The sequence below is a fragment of the Agelaius tricolor genome, unplaced genomic scaffold (genome assembly GCF_023055355.1).
Source record: "Agelaius tricolor isolate 1412-34295 unplaced genomic scaffold, bAgeTri1.0.p SCAF_38, whole genome shotgun sequence".
Classification (NCBI taxonomy): Eukaryota; Metazoa; Chordata; class Aves; order Passeriformes; family Icteridae; genus Agelaius; species Agelaius tricolor.
This window is the reverse complement of record NW_027269298.1, coordinates 4,679,731-4,692,319: the sequence shown is the minus strand read 5'-3', so window position 1 is coordinate 4,692,319 and position 12,589 is coordinate 4,679,731. Positions and strand designations below refer to the sequence as shown.

General features: G+C 47.5%; 1 protein-coding gene across 5 annotated transcripts in view; it reads right to left on the bottom strand.

Moving 5' to 3' along the window:
- The window catches only part of CRB2 (crumbs cell polarity complex component 2), a 54,708-nt gene that overhangs the window by 21,327 nt on the left and 20,792 nt on the right, over positions 1 to 12,589 (bottom strand). For 3 of the 5 annotated variants that reach the window (XM_071454122.1, XM_071454123.1, XM_071454121.1), the window contains exons 1-3: positions 11,454 to 11,713; positions 2,113 to 2,811; positions 272 to 467 (exon numbers count right to left, since the gene is read on the bottom strand). In XM_071454122.1, the coding sequence (XP_071310223.1) occupies positions 272 to 467; positions 2,113 to 2,811; positions 11,454 to 11,526 (968 nt within the window). In that variant the 5' untranslated portion in view covers positions 11,527 to 11,713. Of the gene's footprint in view, positions 1 to 271; positions 468 to 2,112; positions 2,812 to 11,453; positions 11,714 to 12,589 lie in introns of those variants that run through there. The other 2 variants (XM_071454124.1, XM_071454125.1) reach the window with 1 other exon arrangement.

The window sequence follows — 12,589 nt, the reverse complement described above, 5'->3', positions numbered from 1 at the left end:
CACAGGTATGTTCTCAGCATGGCCTGTGCTGTTCATGCTCTGCAAACCATTTCTCTGTGTTTGTTCCTCCCTTCCTTTAAGCACCCGTGGAGTTCTGCTGCTGGGAGGGGCTTCTCCCTTATTGCTACAAATCATTGTTACTGCCACTCAATGTACAAAACACTAAATCCAAGTCCCCCCCACAGCTTTCTACTCTGATTTTCACAGGCTGCACTGAGGAGACCTTTAGATCAGTCCTGGTGTCTAACTGCCCTCAGCACTGGTTTCTCACCTGTCAATGAGGTCATGGCATGTCCCATTGCTCTGGCATGGCTGGCTCTCACATTCATTGATGTCCACCTCGCACTGGGCTCCTTCATAACCTGGTGCACAGGTGCAGGTGTAGAACCCAACATGATCATTGCACAGGGCCCCATTCTGGCAAGGGTCTGAAGCACATTCATCTATTTCAGTATCACAGTTCACACCTTTGTTAAAAAAACAGAAAAATATCCGTGTTACGAATCCACAGAAGTGTATATGTGCTGCCTGGAATTCTGAGATGAAATCACAAGAGTTCTATCATCAGTTAGCAACCCCAGCTGGCTACCAGAGTGATCTCTACCTGCTTTTCTGAAAATAAATTCCATTTATTTCAATTGTTTGTATCTTGCTTTGTGATACCCGGGAAAAAAGCACTAAAGTAGTGCAAAACACTGGGTACAGTGATACCTGATGTTAGGAAGTAATTTTATTGGGAAATGCTATTAAAAATACAATGTTAGCTCCACTATTGGTTACAGCAAGTAACACCTGTTTGGTCCAAAATCCCAATCTCCCTGACAGAACAAGACCTCATGAAAATTTCTATGCAATTATCTTATCTATACTGCACCTCTTTGAGCTGCCTGTGGCCTGGCATCACCTCCTAACCTCACTCATTACAATGGCACCTATCAATCCATCTAATCTGCCCTCCTTGGCAAAGGCTCCCCACAGAGAGGGCATGGCCATCCTAATCCTGGCGGAATGTGGGCCCCCTAATCTGGTTCAAACCCCTCAATACCCACACAAAACTTCCTTCACCCAAATTCCAGCTGCAAGCACCAGGAAAAAACCTGGCCTTGCCAGCCAATGGTGCTCAAACCTCTGGATGAAGAAGTAAATCCCAAGGCTAAGCCTCATGATTGACATCAGAATAACTTGAAGCACAACAAACTCCTCCAGCTGCCTGGGTCACTTTATCGCTCCCTTGGCAGGGAATCCCAGAATCCTGAATTGAGGATTCAGCATAAAGATAAAAAAAGAAACTGATTTGCAAAGACAGAATTATGCTTGATACTCAAAATCACCAGTAACCATAGGGCCCACATAAAAAAAATCTGTCTCGTTTCTCCTTCTCTCTTCGTTTTTATCAGAGAGTGAGTCAGCATCAGGGACTACATTCCCAATGTTGTAACTTCTCCTCATTCCAGTGGTAATCAGCAGCATTCCTTCACAGCAACTCAACTCCTTAAACACTTCCCTCTGTGAACAGGATGAGGGCTGAGAAAGTTCATGTGCGAGGTGGTGCCAGGCAGACATGGACACATTCCACCCCATTCCACTCCGATAAGCAGGGCTGGGGGAAGGACAGGCCCCCACTGCCTCCCTCACAGGTGTGGATTCCTCTCTGAGTCACCATTAGCACAGATGCACAGAAGAGAAACACTTAAATCATTTGCCAAATAAACATTCGCCAGGCATGAAAGCTCCAGCTAAAAGACACTTTTTTTCCAAAAGACAAGTACTTCCCTTGGAAAAATCCTGCTGGACAGGACAAAGAACTACAGGCCAGGTGAGCAGAGCTAAGTTATACCTGCAAACACTAAGTATCCCTCTCCTGATGATAAATACCTCCTTATGTAATCTCCCTTAATTTGATGCTGAGAACTAATCACAGCTACCTTGTGCCTATACCAGTGTCCAGTCTCAGACAGTCCAATCCTAGATCCCTGTCTCTCCACACCTACACCACATATGGAATTCAGCCCTACAGCATGGCTCCCTGCCACCCCCAGCCGCTGCGGGAATGCGGAGCCCCGGTGAGGCAGCGAGGCAGGTGCCGAGCCCCGCGGGCAGGGCGGGCCGTACCTGCATAGCCGGGCGCGCACTGGCACTCGTAGCGGTCCATGTGGTTGAGGCAGGTGCCGTGGTTGCGGCAGGGCCGGGACGCGCACTCGTCGATGTCGATCTCGCAGTGGGAGCCCTGGAAGCCGGGCACACAGAAGCAGCTGTACTCGCCCGCGCTGTCCCTGCAGATGGCCCCGTTCCGGCACGGCCCCGAGGCGCACTCGTCGATGTCGTCCCCGCAGGTGGCCCCGCTGAAGCCGGGCCGGCAGAGGCAGCGGTAGCCGCCCGGAGCCGCCACACACGTGCCGTTGTTCAGGCAGGGGTGGCTGGAGCACACGGAGCTTTCTGCCCGGCAGCCTCCTCCGGCGGGGCCCGGCCGGCATCGACAGGAGAATCCAGCCGGGCTATCCACACATTGCAGCCGAGGGTCTGTGCAAGGGCTGCTCTCGCACCCATCAACGCTGGCGCAGGCAGCACCTGCAGGGCCAGCTGGGCACACGCACTCGTATTCCAGCAGCCCCGGAGTCCGGCTGCAGGTCATGTGGGCAGGACAGCCATGTTCAATGCAAGCATCGTACAGGAGTTCACAGTTCATGCCCATGTAGGCTACCGGCTCCACAGGGCACGTGCACTGGTAACCCACTGCCAAATCCTTACAGCTGCCCCCGTTCTCACATGGGGACGAGGAACAGCCGCTGTCATTTTCAGAGTATGAAGTTCCTGATGAGAAAAGAGACTTTGTGTTAGTCAGTGTTTGTAGCTCTAAAGAAAAAAGTTTGCCAATCCCCACATACAGCTCTGAGACTGCCCACCTAAATTCCACACTCCACAGGGCTGCACTAGCCAGGAGATGAGGATGATACTGGAGAATCAAACATTTACTATAAAGAAGACAACAGCCCTTAATTTGGTGGCAATCAAGAATCTCTTGCCAATTTGGGTAACCAATCACCCGATTTTTTAGGAGACACTCACAAACCAACTATTTTACTTGTGCTTATTCATCCATGAGTCACTTTGAGGGCAGTGACACATATCACCTTAAATCCATTCACAAGATTAACTTAGTGTAAAATTCCATGACCCCTTTCACTGGCAGGGCACAGCATTTGTGCCTGGAAATCCAGAGAGGCAGGACGAGTTCAGGTATTGGCTGCAGCTCTGAATGTCCCAGCTGCTCCTTCTGGGGATACAATTTTTTCTCAGCTAATCCAGAAGTGATTTGAAGATGCTCCCATAAATAACCCAAGGCAAACTCCAAAGGGGCACATTTCACAGAGCCTCTGATTACATCAGGCAGCTCAGGTTGATACCCACTGACCCTCACCCTCTCCTCCTGTCAGACATGTAAATTTACACAGCAGGACATTTTTAGCAAGGAAGAGCAGAGACTGCTGAGATCACCGTGCTGATGGCACTTTGGATCAGTACCTGCTGAGCCAGAACACCAGTCTAACACCAGATAACCAGGAACTAATGCTGAGACCAGATTCCCCTAAACCTGGGAGCATGGATGGGATCAGTTAATTCACACTGAGCCACAGTGCCTTGCTGTCCCCTCAAAGGCAATGTTTAAAAGGCTCTTGCCCCATTAAGCAACTCCACCATCGGATATGTGATGGGACATGCCCACTGAACTGCAAACTTAGTTCATATAAATGAGATTAAGTAGGATACATGATATTAAAAAAAAAAAAGTTCAACATAGATATTTCAAATGGAGCAGAATGGAACAAAAGGAAGAATCCTCATTTCTTTTCCAAAAGAAATTTTAAATTTACTCTGTAAAACAAGGGGCAGATTGGCCAAAGGGCAGGACAGCCCAGGGGACAGGAGATAGTGGCCTTTATGTTAGAATTAGGATATATGTCCTGGATTCAATGCCACAATTAAGCACTTTCCAAAAGACATAAACCAACCAAAAATTAAATAAAGGGACAAAGGCAGTGGAAATAGAGAACTTTGCCTTCCACAAAGGCAGCAGTCATTAGCACCTCATCCCACTGTGGCCTTCTGAGACCAGAGCTTTTCATTCTGCTCAACTCCAAGATAAATAAGAGAGAAGCTGTGTGGTAGAGATATCCCAGCCTGATTCCTGTATGAGGGTTATAAAACATCCAAACTTGGAAGTAACTCTGCAAACAACTATATAGCAGATGTTTGGAAAATGTCTATGAGAAATGGTCTCAAAGCAGAGATAAAGTTCATGAAGGAGCAAATGCTCCTGAGCAATTGCTACTGGTGAGACAATCCAGACTTCCCTGGTGCTGGGAGCCAAGCCACCACTGGAACCTTTGGGCAAGCAGCTCTTCACCCTTTCTGCTGTCCTCTCTGTGTAGCCGTGGCCCAGGTGGTGACAGGCTTCAGTCTCTGCAAACCCCACAGAGCTGCAGTGGAGAGAGGGCAGGATCCCAAAGCCCTGCAGCTCCCTCAGCCCCCCTGCTCCACGAGGAATGCTGCTTTAGCCTGCCGTGCTCCATGCTAAGGACTGACCAGGGACTGACTAAGGACTGACCTCAGCATCACTCCCCAGCTGCCCTCTCACTGGTGCCAGCATTATCCTGGCCCAGTTTTGGGCACGTTTGCCTTGCTCTGGTGCTCCTTACCCACCCTGGTAGTTAATCTGTGTCACTGGTGCTCTATCAACTCTGCCCCATCAGCTCCTCAGGCTCTTTGTACCTGAAGGTGGAGGCACCGACTTCAGGGCCTGAAAGGGATTTATAGGAGACTTTGGTTTACAAAAGCCTGCCCCTGCCCTGACCTCCCCCGAATTCCTCCCACCAAAGTCTGTAGTGTTTCTAAGTCTTCTTTGAAGAGGCAGTGCTGCAGGGGGAGGGAGGCTACTCAGGGATTTAGGCAGCCCTTTCTCTTCCCAGCATCATCTCCATGGCCCACCCCTCCCTTCCCCTCTCATGTGATGCTGGGGAGAGCTGCTGAGCCCTGCACTGTCCAGCAATCCCATTATTCTGCCATCAACCCTTTTATTCTCAGATTCCCAGTCAGGCAGAAAACAAGGATGACGGAATCTGCCTGGAATCTCTGTGGCAATTAGAGTGGAAGCCCAGGAAACTATTTGCAAAAGAGCTTTACTAGGCAGGAGATATGAGCCTTTGTAGGCTTAATGAGTAACCGGCCCCTGCCCGCACTTTCCAGAGGCCAGGAGCGCAGTTTGGGACAAAAAAGGAGTCTGGTGCATGTTGGGAAGGAGCTGCAGCACACTCCATCTGCAAAGAAATTCCCAATTCCACAGAATCCCCAGGCACTGCTGGCATAGCCAGGCCGAGTCACTGCCAAGGCTCATGTGTGGCTTTCTGCTTCCATGAGAAGAACACAGGCAAAATGCTTCTTTGCAAATAAAGCTAAACATCAAAGCCCTTTGTATTTCCTGCCTTTCCCAAAGTTCTTTCACAACAGACACACCTTTTTTACCTTTTCTGGTCTGGTCCATCATATAGCTCAACCACAGACAACACAAAGCTTCCCTAATAAGTGCAAAGGCTTTCCTGGCTACCAAAGACAGCAGTGAAGGAACAGGGACAACTCTGGTCTGCTCAAAACTCACTGTGACCATGAACAATAGCACTCTATTAATACATGGTTAATATATGTACTTCAGCAGGACAGCAGTTTGGAGGAAAATCTTCCTTTTCTGGAACAGATATCCTGAAGTAACACAGTGCTGCTCACAGGGCACGCATGGAGCAGGCTGAGGACAATGCAGTATCACAAGAAATGCAACTTATCTAAATAACTGCAAATTATTCTGTGAACTGCAGCTGGCAGAAAATGCCTCACGCGTTTGACTGACTCAGTGGGGGCTTCAGGCACACTAACCCCAAACTGTATCACACAGTCCCTGTATCCAGCATGGCTGTACTAGTGTGGAATATTTCCCAAGGACAGAACGTGGCCCTGGGTGAATGTATTCTAACCCTAACACTCCTTCCGTGGCAGTGCTGAACATCTGCCTCGACAAAGAGCACATCTGATGCTTTTATTCTTTTCAACCATCAGTCCTAGGGCATACACTTACTGCTCTCAGTTTTGGAATAGATTAATATATGAATGTGAATAGCACATGAATATGCTCCAAACACTAATAAGAAAAATGAATAAATTAGCTTTTCCTGCTGCACAATATAACAACCATGGAAATCAGGTCAAGGAAATCACTGAATGACAAGAGTTTATAGTTTTTCATCAAAGTAGTTGTTGCTGGATTAACAATGACATTCAGAAGTTTTCCTTTACGTTTCACAAGAAAAAAACAAATTAGTGATATTTGTAAGGGAAAAAACCCCAGAAGTCTATTATAATGATACCATCCTGCAAGCCTATGCTGAATTGAAACTGGAGGAGACCACAGCTCCTTTGAAGAACAGTTCCAGGCATTTAGGGGTGGATTAGGAGGAACTTCAAAGGCTACCAGAGTCCCATATAAAGCATTCATTGAGCTCTGTCAGGACAGGGCTGGTTTTACACTTTAAAGGTAGCTGACAAAGATTTTCCCCAAACGATGAGGTTTGTGACCTTTTTTAACACTTTAAGGCAAACAAGCTGCATTACCAGGCTCTGGTTTAGTAATTGACTTTAATAATCTTATACTTTATACCTGAACTATGTGATTTTGTCAAAGTTGCAAAGTTTTTTGACCACAAAAAATCAGAAATTAATGAGAAGTTAGGCAATGACCTCTGTGATTGGAGATGCTGCTTTAGCATTACTCACTGGCTTCTCTTTTGGGGATTTGTCTTGGGTAACTGATAGAGGATGGATGTTGTCAATCTACAGACACCCCTGACCTTGTGGAAGCTGCTCAGTGCTGCACTGATAACTACCTTAAAGGTGTCTTACTGAGCTCTTCAAATTCTAGCAGGGAAGAGGGAGCACTGGGGTGCTCAGCTCAGTTTCCTTTGTATTGAAGGACAGGAAAAAACCCTGAGCAGGGGCAGTGGTACCTGCTGGAAATGCCCATCCCTGAGCCCCTGTCCATGCACATGCCCTGCATTGGGTAAAAAAGGAAATGTACCATCACCTGTGCACAGCTTGTGCAAAACGGTCACAAGCACAGACACAGCTCCCACAAGAGCCAGGCTGCCAGGATGTTATTTCCTAGCCTAGCCAAAGCTCAATATGAGCTTGGACAAGCCAGATCCACCTCAAGTGGAAAGAAGCTTCCTTCAGATGTTTTTCACCTGTCCTATTCCCTACAGCAACTGAAACACCCCACTTTACAACCAAGAGGTGAGAAGAGCAGGATTCCCAGAGCACCACAGGTCCCAGCAGCACCACAACAACCACAGAGCTTGAGGGATATCCCATTTCCAAAACCAAGACTGGGCAAAGCCCAGCCTGGGGCAATTCTCACCAGTCAGGCTGTGCTCCTGCTGCTCATCCCAGCAAACCTCCCACTGGAGATGATCCTGAGGCCCAGGGTAGAAAGGGAACCCTTCCACCAGAAGGAACCCAGAGCAACACAACTACAAAATAAACTCTGAGGAAAGGAATGGAGAGTTAGGTCTCCATGACAACAGGAAGGCATGTGCTTATATTAGTAAATCCCTGCTGACCTCTGCTGATCTTTCCCTATCCTGGTCAGTGTAAAGGATTAGTGAAAGGGGACACACTTTGGCCCATTCCCAGGATCCACACAACCAGAAGGGGAAATGGACAGGCTTGAAAAGGGGCTTTCATATCCACCCTCTCTCTTGCCCACCCCTGCTCACTTTGGAAGGACAGCTATGGAAGAGAATGGCAGGATAAAAACAAATTCTTCTTCAGGAAGCACCTTCCATGTACCTGCTCAGGGTACAAGGCATCTTCAGGTGGCTCCAGGGGCCCAGAGTCAAGAGCTTCCTCCCCATTTTTCAAATGGCAGAAAGGATTCTGAGATGTATCTGCTGGTTGAAACTAAACATTATTGTTACTGTGTCAGGTTATCATCTTATCAGATCTGATAATTCATGTGAAGCAGGACATGGCACTATGACCAAAAACCACAAACCCTGAAAATAAAGATTAGCTAATCCAAAAGTAGTGCTGGCAATCAGCAGGCAGGACTTCTAAGACAATACTGAATAAATGGCCTGACAAAATGCCAGGGATCCCAGCAGTGCCAAGAGTGCCTTTTGGAAAAGTCAGTTTTAAAAAGAGCCTCACTATTCATGACTTTGATGGCTCTTGGAGAGTTTTGGTAGGTTAAACACACGAGCCCAGTGTCTCAGCCAAATACCACCTTGGATACCAACTTCAAGGCATCTCCTCACGTCCCTGCACACAGGCCAGATTACAGTTTTACCCAGACATGGTGTGCCCATCACTTCTCAGGCTGCTTCTGACATTGTTTCTCTTTGTTACTTGAGACCAACAAATTCCACATCACATTTGTACGTGAGGATTTTGGTGTGACAGAGCTTTTAATGCCAGATATATGCACACAGTCTACTGGTGTAAAATATTTATATAGAATTTACAAAGGCCTAGACCTAGACTTTCATTCATTCAGGCACCACAAGTGTGGCTCAGGCTCTTCTTGTGAAATATGCAGAATATTTATCCCCTCAAAGAAGGAGGATGGTGATTGCTGGCTCTCTGCCCCCCAGCTTGCCCAGTGAATCACTAAAAGGTGCCAAACAGTGGGCACCAATCCACGGGCCCAGCAGTGCCAACATCATGGCCCGGGGCATTAACAGCATCAGTCAAATACCACTTCAGGGAATTGAACTCATTCTTACCACAGAACAAGAAGCCAGCTCGCTTGTGTTCATTATCTATCTGCTCACTGTTTTACTGCAGATTTGAAGGTGTAACTCCTATTATCAAGCTTCTAGAACTGGGAAGAAGACAGGAGCTGTGAATCCCTGGTTTATGACAGCATTGAATATATTGCCACCATAACTCTTTGATCTCCTGTGCTCAGGACACCCCAGCATTTTCCCTTAATGAACACTCCTCCAAGCTGACCTTCATGTTTCACGTATTCTCTGATCTCTCAGCCATTTCCACAGATCAAACACTGGGACAGGGACTTTCCTGTGTATTCAGTTCACCAGAGTGAGTCACAGGCTTTCACTTCCAATTCTTATTTAAATACACTGACAAGGGACAAAACAGCTGGGAAGATTGGTTCTGTTTGTTCCCCAGGTTTGAAGTAAGCCTTAAATTGTCCCCATGTCCGAGCTAATCTCAAGAGCTGGCATTAGAGCTGATAGCAGAAAAGGCTTGTCTTGCACAGGCTCTCCCTCAGCAGGCGTCCAAAGCATCTTCCAGGCAAAGGTATGTGAATTCCTGTGCCTGCTGGTGGCTGGAGCTGTGGGAACAGAAATGAGAAGACACTCCTTCTGCCCTCCAGAATCTCTTTTAAAGACAAGGAATTAGCTGGGAGCTATTCTATTGTGTTCCCATTTCACAGGCAGCAGCAGTAAAAGGGGAGTCACAGGCAGAGCCTGCACCGTGGCCCCTCCGGGGTTCCCTTTAAACAAGGGCAGATTGTGAGGATCTGCCTGCAGGATGCTCTGCTGGGCACAGACTGCACCAGGCCAACTGCATTCTCAGAATTTCCACAAAAATTTTGAACAAGTAGCTTAGGCACTCTCTGCTTCAATGATATTTAGACTCAGTCAATTAGAAATGAAAGAAGTAGTGATATGGTTTCTGAGGGCAAGAAAAGACATTTCTTTATGGCCTTAAAAACCTGCAAGGGCTACCTAAACAGCACCATTCACTCCAGTTAAAATCTAGCAGAATTCCCCTTGTACAATAGGAGTAGGTGAAAAGACTGAAAACCAGCACTTCCCTCGAGCTCTGCTGGCTCCAGCAAGAGGAGCCATCACCTGCACTCAAAAGAGCACCAAGCTCTCCCAAACCAGGGCTCCAGAGAAGAGCTTTCCCCAGGAGTGAAAAGCCACAAGGTCAGTGGGCAAAGAGCACGAGCCCTGCCTGGCCTGGCCTGGCAGCCACACGGGGGATCCTCCACAGCCCCTCTGCCCAGCACAAAGCCACCCTAATTGCTTCACACTCCAAACCAGTAGCTATGGTTACGAGATACAAAAGACAGTCCTGCTGCTTCCCTGTGGCCAGAGGAATTCCAGGCACTTGGAGCAAACACACCAGACAAAGAAACTGGTACAAGGAAGAGGAAGAAAAGAAAAAAAAAAAAAAGACAAAATCACAACATATTTTGATTTTCACATTCATGGTCTGAGGTGGTCAGAGCAACAGAAATCTTGGGAGGCTTCAGAAGGAAAAAAAGAGAGTGTTGGGGAATCAGAGGAAAAGCTGAAAACTTTCTCCAAATCTCAAAAATTACATAAACATCACCTATGAATGCAAGAAAATGCCAAGTGCCACGTTCAGCAGGCACAAGCAGAGAAAAGGCTCTGACTGTATTTTCTCAATGTTCTCCTATTTCACATCCATTTCTTCATGTTTGGATCATACTTTACTTCCTCAGTGGAAACCAAACCTGACTTGCACCTACAGGTAACTGGCCTGGCAGTGCTGAGGGCAGGATAAGGAGACCAGTTCAATCCCAATCATACTTTCCAGTAAAAGGCTGGACGTGTTCCTGACATGACCTTATAATCCCTAGATGACTAAAACAGATGTCTAGGCCCAGCAGATCTCTAGGCACCTATTCCAGAAGAAACAGAGATATCTATTTTTCAGGGAACATAAGCTATTGTAAACAAGGGTGTCAATGGAACCCAAAGATAGCCTTGGGAATTTGGAGAATCTCAGTGTACTCAAGCAGATTCTTTGTCTATAAAATAAGTTTTCAGTGTGGGAAAAAACACAAAACAAAGCATTTCCCCATAAACTCTTTTGTTACCTCATTGCTTCTTGCACATTGAGGATGGATCTGCTTTTTTCAAAATGTCTAAGTGGAGACACTCCTGTGCTGTGATCTCCCTCCACATTTTGTACCAGATGGATCTGGCACTACACTCCTCAGGGTATCATCCTCTTGTGCTCAGATGGATTTCTTGAGCATACAGGATGGAAATAAAGGTCTGTGTTTCTTCTGTGTGGGCACAACCAAAATATTCAGACCTTTCCAATGGAGAAAATGGTTACTATAATAGGCGAATACTTAATTACATGAATACTTAATTTCTTTTAGTTCTTGTGAATAAATGCAAACATACATGTGCACAGGGAGAAAGATGAAAAGAGACAAGAAATAAATAGAAGGAACAACACGTCTAGAATGAAACGCCTATTTATCTTCCTGACAAAAGTTTTTGGGCTACAAATCTAACTGTAAGATGACAATCTGTTCAATATAAGGGCAGGTCACAGATTTGATCAAAGTTACTGCATAGTAGCTGGGTAAGAATCAGGCACAGAAGACAAAAACTTACCCCAAAACAAGAGGAAAAGTGGCAGCAGGAGAGCAGCACTGTACGGCCTGGAGGTAGTTTTCTTTAATTCCATGACAAGTGTAAGAGTGGCCGTCCTAAAGCCCTCCGGGGAGAGGCAGGAGCCGGAGCCCAGCAAGCCCCTCCTGTGGCCACATCACGGTGCGGGGCGGGCTCGGCCCGCGCCGCCGGGCCCAGGGCAGCACCGAGCCCGCGGACAGAGCCCGCAGCCGCGCCGGGAGCGCCGGCAAAGCCTGCCTGGATCAGATCCGCGCGGAGCGGACTGAGCCCTGCCCGAGCCCTGCCCGAGCCCTGCCCGAGCCCTGCCCGAGCCCCGCCCGCCCCTCGGGCTGCTGTAGCCGGGCTCCCTCTGCCCCTCCGGAACCCCACAACACACCTGGGCTGTTCCCACAGCCGGGACAGGCCTCGGAACCGCTTCGGGCCCGAGGCTCTTCAGAGGATGCCGAGTTCTGTATCGGCTCTCACTGACCAGCTCCGCAGCAGGATCGAACGCATCACTCACTCTCAGCTTTCTGAGAGAAGCTGCTTTGTTCAAAGAGAAATAAGACAAATGCACTCTGTTTACCCCAAAAAGCAGAGTTAGTCCACATTAATCTTTACTACTGTCTCCCCAAGGTGGGGTGATACCACAGGTCAGGTGAACTCACAAAATGTACAGGAACCCTATTCCCAATTGAGGAACAGTTACAGAGATCAACAGGGGTGCAAAACACAGGCACCAAATCACACCACCTTCAGACACAGGGGTTCAGTTTTAGAAGTGGAAAAAGTTATCAGTGTGCATTGTTTAATGACAGTAACTGGAAAAAGACAGCCCACACTCAGCCGAGACCTACTAAGTCTCTCTAAATCCACATCACAATTGGATTAAACTAACTGTAATGAGAATTAAGTACACTGCCTCACCCTTCACTAACAACTAAAAATAGAACCCAGGTAAGCTGCCAGACAAATTCCTAGTTCAAGCAAGAAATACACAAGATAGCAATGCAATTGGTGCAGACACACCCAGGCTGCACGTGAAGAAATCAGGAGCAAAATTACAGTGAGCAATCTGCATGATCCCAGCATCCTTGCAGGGCAGCAGAGGCTGGTGGGATTTGTGCATGGAAATGGGA